General features: G+C 37.2%; 1 protein-coding gene across 2 annotated transcripts in view; it reads right to left on the reverse strand.

The window, feature by feature from the left end:
* The window catches only part of LOC146488091 (uncharacterized), a 70181-nt gene that overhangs the window by 19293 nt on the left and 44393 nt on the right, over window positions 1-6495 (reverse strand). For both annotated transcript variants that reach the window (XM_085121114.1, XM_085121110.1), the window contains exons 31-35: window positions 5729-5845; window positions 5315-5544; window positions 3651-3838; window positions 1725-2143; window positions 1094-1234 (exon numbers count right to left, since the gene is read on the reverse strand). In XM_085121114.1, the coding sequence (XP_084977240.1) occupies window positions 1094-1234; window positions 1725-2143; window positions 3651-3838; window positions 5315-5544; window positions 5729-5845 (1095 nt within the window). The remainder of the gene's footprint in view (window positions 1-1093; window positions 1235-1724; window positions 2144-3650; window positions 3839-5314; window positions 5545-5728; window positions 5846-6495) is intronic.

Below are 6495 nucleotides of genomic sequence, written 5' to 3' on the forward strand. Positions count from 1 at the left end.
CTTCCATATGCTGCCGCCCCATCTGACTGCAGATATAATGTATCTTTTAACTTTTAATGTAATTGATTAACTTTGGTCCTTGTATCTTAATGTTGTTATTCAACGTAGTTGAACTGATCTGTCACGATTATTAGGATTGTGGTTATTATAATTGTTATTACCATTGCTAGTATCACTGTGTCACATTGCTCTCAGATGTACCACACAGTCACTGATTTTAGCTTTCACACGGCCGGTTGAGTTCTTACGGTTATATCCTGATAATAATGATTACGATGATGATGAGAATGATGATGGTTAAAGCGGACGTTGTTGTTGACTAATTCACGATACTATATAAAATAATGTACATTTCATAGTTTCCACTTTTTGTCAGAATACAATTGTTTTAGGAAAGTCCCCACAAGACAGTTTCATGACCTGATTTAACTTATTGTAATTTGAGGCGAACTAAAGTAGCTATCTTTCTTGTTATCTAGGACACTTGATAACATAATTTGCAGTAGTAGCTGTCAATGTTGCTTGAAACTCAAAATTTTTCTAATACTTGACTTACTTTCGAAAACACGCCTCATGGAACATATTACTTGATACTTGAAAAACGTGGTTCTCCTGCATATTCTCAGACTGGTTCGAATTAAGACCAGTTATCCAGACCTTGTCTTTAAGGAGGACTGTGATTTCATTTTCATGAGCAATCTATATTCTGCTATTGTGAAGAGCGATTTTGTTCATACATTCTAAGAATAAGAAATCTTTGATTGGTCACCAAGATGCTTACAAATGATCCTTATCCAAAACTTTGACGTTGTAATGTTTAACAACTTTTCTGGCTAAAATGTAGAAAGAGAGCCCAGAACGGCAAGGGCTTGAAAGAGGCACGAGGTCTCATGGAAGATGCCCACCCGACAAAAAGAAGTTAACATACATGACAAATGGGTAAAGATAAAATATCAGTATAAATCCAATATATGGATTATCGAACATCAAAACTATAATAGACCTAAGTCCTGTGGAATGGAGAGTCATGACAGTCTTGACAGTTACGACCTGTCAAATGAGAGAGAATTCTACACTGACATTTGTTTATTACCTCTGCTGCAAGTCTTTCCGTCAGCTAATAATGCAACACCATTTGGGCATGCGCACTTGTGTCTTCCTCCAGGGGCCAATAAACAAAGATGGCTGCAGCCGCCATTGTTGATAAGACAAGGAGGTCTGTTAACGTATGAGGCTTAAAAAAAAATGTAATCGTGTGAGTTTGTCGTGACCGGGTAAGTGTATTTGTTCCGGTCTCTATTTGGACCAACCTGGGATAAAGTTAAGATTAAAGAGGGACAAACTTTCTTTGCCTTAGCTGAAATCAGAAGTTCATGGGCTTTAGCCGTCAACACTTGAGTTTTTGTTTTAGTAAAATAACAAAAATTACATTTACAGATTTCTTGTCATGTTCTTACGAATGGCGATATAAGCGAATGAAAGCAATCCTTGGCCTAGAAAAAGAATATAAATTTTGCTTTGTCGAAGGGCTCATGAGCGATGGTTGAAATGAAAGATTCTTAGCTGTAGAAATTTTCTTTATATAAAAATGACGCCGCCGTCTAAAGGGTTATTACACAAGTTGACCCAGCTTTACAAGCAACGCAAAAAGATATCTGTATACAGCCAGTCCCTGGAATTGCAATAATTCGACAAAAAGAAAGAGAGGATGTTTTGCTACATACCAACCGGTTGTCTTGACTTGTCAGAAAAGACAGCGCCCGTAAGAAAGACATCCGAGAGATGACCAAAGTTACGCATCAGCAAGGGCCTTGTTTTGTTAAGGCACTGAATGCTTTGGCTGTTCCAGTCCGCCCAGCAAAGAAGGTCACCATATAAGGCCAGATCAGCAGGAAAAATGTTTTGCTCGATATAGTGCTCAGTGGTTATATTATTGCCATCCAGGTTTGCAGAATCGATGTAATTATCGTACGCGTCCATCCAATAAATACGTCCAGCTTGATGGTCAACTACAACACTCATAGGGTTGAACGTGAAATACCAATTGAAGCCAAGGGGAATCAACAGCTGTCTGTTTTCACCGGTTAAATCTGCTCTTTCTATTTTCGGATCTAGCAGCCCCCAGTCTGTCCAGAACATATACCTTATAATAATCAATCAATCAATCAATCAATCAATCAATCAATCAATCAATCAATCAATCAATCAATCAATCAATCAATCAATCAATCAATCAATCAATCAGGTAGGAAGGTAGGTAGGTTAATAAATGGATGAAACCAAGCAAGGAATTGAACGAACGTAAATTTTTACAAAGGCAGTGGAGGAATTGAAGTCGTTCAAAATTATTCTTAGCTTGAAACTTAAGTTACTTCAACAGGTATTTCAACAATGGCACTCAACCACTTAAAAAGTACTCCACTCTTTTACGGTCTTAGAAAGCACATTAACGTCAGTTTAAGCTATCTGTTGTTAGGACATTTGCACAATTTTGATTTACATCAGGTGAATTTGAGGTACCTACACCTGTGCCCTGATCTTCAAAACAAAGTTCGTGAATCTATCGTTACCTGAGATTCTCTGGACAACGCCTTTTTTTTATGTTTACTTCAGGACGGATGCCATTGCAACAGTAATATTTTTTTTCACTTTTAAGTCTCTTTATCCTTTTACAAAACGTTTTGACCCCAAAATCTTCAGTACAATGGTAGGACATCATTTGCATTACTTTAAAGACGTTTTTACATCTTAAAGAAAAGAATTCTCATGGAGGATTTATCTGATTGATTTCAGGTGTGAAGTAAATCGTATCTTCAGTAGATTTTCTGTGTCAAATTCAATTAACTACCGTTGTATGTATTTAACTATTTTCAACATTTTGAAAATGTCTTGGCTTCTTCCAACAAGCAAAACGTCTTTCTTTGTTTTTGTCCCTTTTTTGCAGAAGTTATCTTTTCTCAAGTTACCAATGGTAGAATGGTGGTGTCCAGTAGAAAGAACCTGAAACCTTTTTTTTTTCATATTTGTTACGCAAGCCTTTAAAAGAGCACGGCTTCCTTGGCTAGGGAGAGATCCTAGATATAAAGAGTTACAGGCAAATGGGCTGTGTTCTAATATGGGCAGAGATTTTTCTTATGACATTCATCTTTAGTTTAAGTGCATTACGTGCTGTTGTGTGGTAATTGCGCTTATTCACTGTGAACTTTGCCTGTTTTCCATTGAGGCTTAATTAAATCACATTAGACCCCACTCAAGGCATGGAATAAAATCATTCTTAGTCGTTTTCAAAGATGACCTTACAATTGCCGTCTTCAGCAAGTGTTCCAGGCCCAATTCTTTTGTTGCCAACGTCAATTTCGTTCCAAGTATCCTGAATTGCTGGAATTTGCTATATTTCCTTCCCTAGTTTTCGTTACCAAGTTTGCATCTTTATGTGAATTCTCTCACGAGTTTCAGAAACCACCGTTATTGTTATGTAAATGTGAACTCTTCTAATTATTGTCATTACGAGAGTCTTGTTGTGAACTAAGTTAATAAACTTCTAAACAAGCTACGATACGTTTGTTACATTAAACACACCTTCAATTTCATTGGAATTATTTCTAGCTTACTAATTCATAAACAGAATTGGAACTGGAAATGCAGCTTACCCCGATGTCGGATCCACAGCAATCCCACGTGGATTGTACACTCGACTTGTAAACAATGTCTTTCTGGAGCTACCGTCGACTTTTGCCACTTCGATTCTCTCGAAGATGTAATCAGTCCAGTAAATCAAACCACTTTCCCATTCAACGGCCAATCCGTCCACCTGACCCAGGTTGTCCTTTATAATAGCCTTTGATGAAATAGAGAATTGCATATAAAAATTAATAAAATTTAACTATACTAAGTCTTGGCCCCCAACATGGCACAAAGAAAAAATCATGTAGTCCCCGAATGGGAGCGAACCCAAGGTCTTCCGCACACCGTTAAGTTCCTCTAAACACTGAGGTCCTGTAAATTCTTGGCGAGACTGATCAGTTTCATTTAATAAGTTCAGTAAATTTCGAAAGCGTCGTGTAATGGTAAAAAAAAAACAACAATGATGACTATTTTAGCCTTACTGAAGCACTGGAAGAATATACCCAGGAATCGTGAACACTGATGTGTAGCATATGAAAATGAAACATTTTGGTTTGAGGCAAGGTAGGGAAAGCACGAGGCACAGCTGGCCCACACAGCCGGAGCTGAGCCCGGTTGTTGTATCACGAAACAACTAGAAGTATTGCTACTCCACTCTGGGTGGGATGCTAGTCTATTGCAGGCTCACCCCAGCAGTATGTAGCAGGTCTGACCCATTCATACACATTGGTGGTTAGAGACAGTGTGGAACAAAAAACAATTTCATGGCCTTCAAATCAGTTAACCGCCACATGCATCATTGCGCCCCCTCACTTTGGTATTAATTAATTATTTTATCTGTTTGTTGAAGCAACTATAAGTATAAAGAACGGAATAGAATCTGAGATGTCTCCTGCATTGGACGAACATAAAGGGACGCTTAGGTTTATTCTTTGTCCCATGCCATCGACATGCTGAATACACCCTTGGTTTCCTTACTGAGCATAAAAAATCTACGTCCTTCCTCGTCTTTTATAAGAACGGGTATATTCCTTAATTCGACAAGAAACTTTTCACCGTATTGCCACATTTCACTCGGTTGACAGGCAAGAGCATTTAATGAACAACCCTGTATGCAACAGACCAGCGTCCTCTCAGAAAGGGTTGATAAACAGGGAAAGAAGCGTTACTTTGGCATTGCCTGCTCGGCAGTCGTTTTAACATGTTAACTTTTCAATTAGGTTACAATCAAAGGTAAAGAGTAAACAGGAGTGCGCCCAGTGCAAATACATAGAGAAAATACTACTGTAATTGCAAAAAACTATAACTGGTTAAAAACTACAATTTGATATTAGAAGTTAAATTTTCAATTTATAGTAACTTGCTGGTATAATACCAAAAGAATTTAAATTTAGGGCAACTGTTTAACAACTATTTCACAACTATTTGCCTGGAGCAAATCTTCTTGTTTCAGCTGGAGCTTTACTTTTCTAGTAAGGCATTCCAATTTAAAAACTCTTATCTTGAGCCAGGTGTTTTCATTGAGCTTGCATACCACTATTTTCCGGAACTTTTAGGAGAGTTCATAGTTCAGTAAAGCTAATCTTGTTGTCAGACAGTTAGCGATCACCATTGTGAGAAAACAGTTGACATAAACCATTTTCTATTTTTTGATATTTTAGCCATAACATCGAAGCTATGGACAAATTACCTCAGTTTCACCAGTAACAAGACTCATTTTATTTATAGTCCACTGAGCGTGGTCACTCCAAAATATCATTTTCTCCCGGTGGTCAATGTCAATTGCGCCTACATCAGCAAGACCCGTCTTCACTGTCGTAACACTAACGTAGGTGTGATTGTAGCTCTTCAGGTCAATGCATTTAATGTTATGCTGGTCCGTGAAGTACAAACTGGGTTCTTCGGTGCAGCCATACGCACCTAAACAGAAGTAAGAGTACAATCATTATTTCTGCAAAAAAACAAATGGGATTTTGAAGTTTTCCATGAACTAATAACCAGAAAAAAGCACCTGTGAGCTGAAGAAAATTGCAGCAAAACTAGTGAACTTTGTGATTTTTAATGGAGCACGATTATTAGAATAAAAGAGAATGGTGATACTCACTGGTAATGTTGATACTCTCATTGCATACAGTAGAGTTATCCTCAGGGCATGCGCACTTGTAACCTCCTGGTTTCAATAGACAGAGATGACTGCAAATGTCAACACAAGGGTGCGGAGCTAGAAAGGAAAATTACAATACTGAGAAGTTAGTGCATGATATATATTTTCAACTTGATTTATCGAAAGTACATAGACCAAGCTAGGGTTTCGTGGCCCCTTTGAACTTTAAGGACAGGTCATTCGAAGACAATTCAGACAATTCTTCCATTCACTAATGGTGTGCCGAAGTTTCCAAGGAGATAGGGTCGATTCCCATGCATTTTGCATTGAAAAATCATTCCAAACATTATTAATTGTTAAAATTAACAATTATTTCAAGAGTGTACATTGGATATAAACCTTATTCCATAATGGCTGCCATTTTAATATTATTTTGTTTGCATTCAAATTGGCCATCCTTGCCTTGTTCAAGATGAAATATTCTTTTCATTTTTGAGATTGAGAACGAGGTAAGAAGGGCTAATTTGAATACCAACAAAAAAATATTAAAATGGTAGCCATTTTGGAAAAAGGCGTATAGATGATGAGTTATAATTATTCCATGCCCAACAAGCGCTAATGGAGTCATTTTTTCTATGAAAAAAATTATAATAAAATAATAAAATAATAAAAAATAATGAAAAAAAAAAAAAGTTAACACAAAAGACGTTTTGTCGAGCATAGCATAATGACAACAACACACGTATTCTTTGCGGTAGTATTCTTTC

Source organism: Pavona decussata, unplaced genomic scaffold (genome assembly GCF_977016875.1).
Source record: "Pavona decussata unplaced genomic scaffold, jaPavDecu1.1 SCAFFOLD_11, whole genome shotgun sequence".
NCBI classification, from domain to species: domain Eukaryota; kingdom Metazoa; phylum Cnidaria; class Anthozoa; order Scleractinia; family Agariciidae; genus Pavona; species Pavona decussata.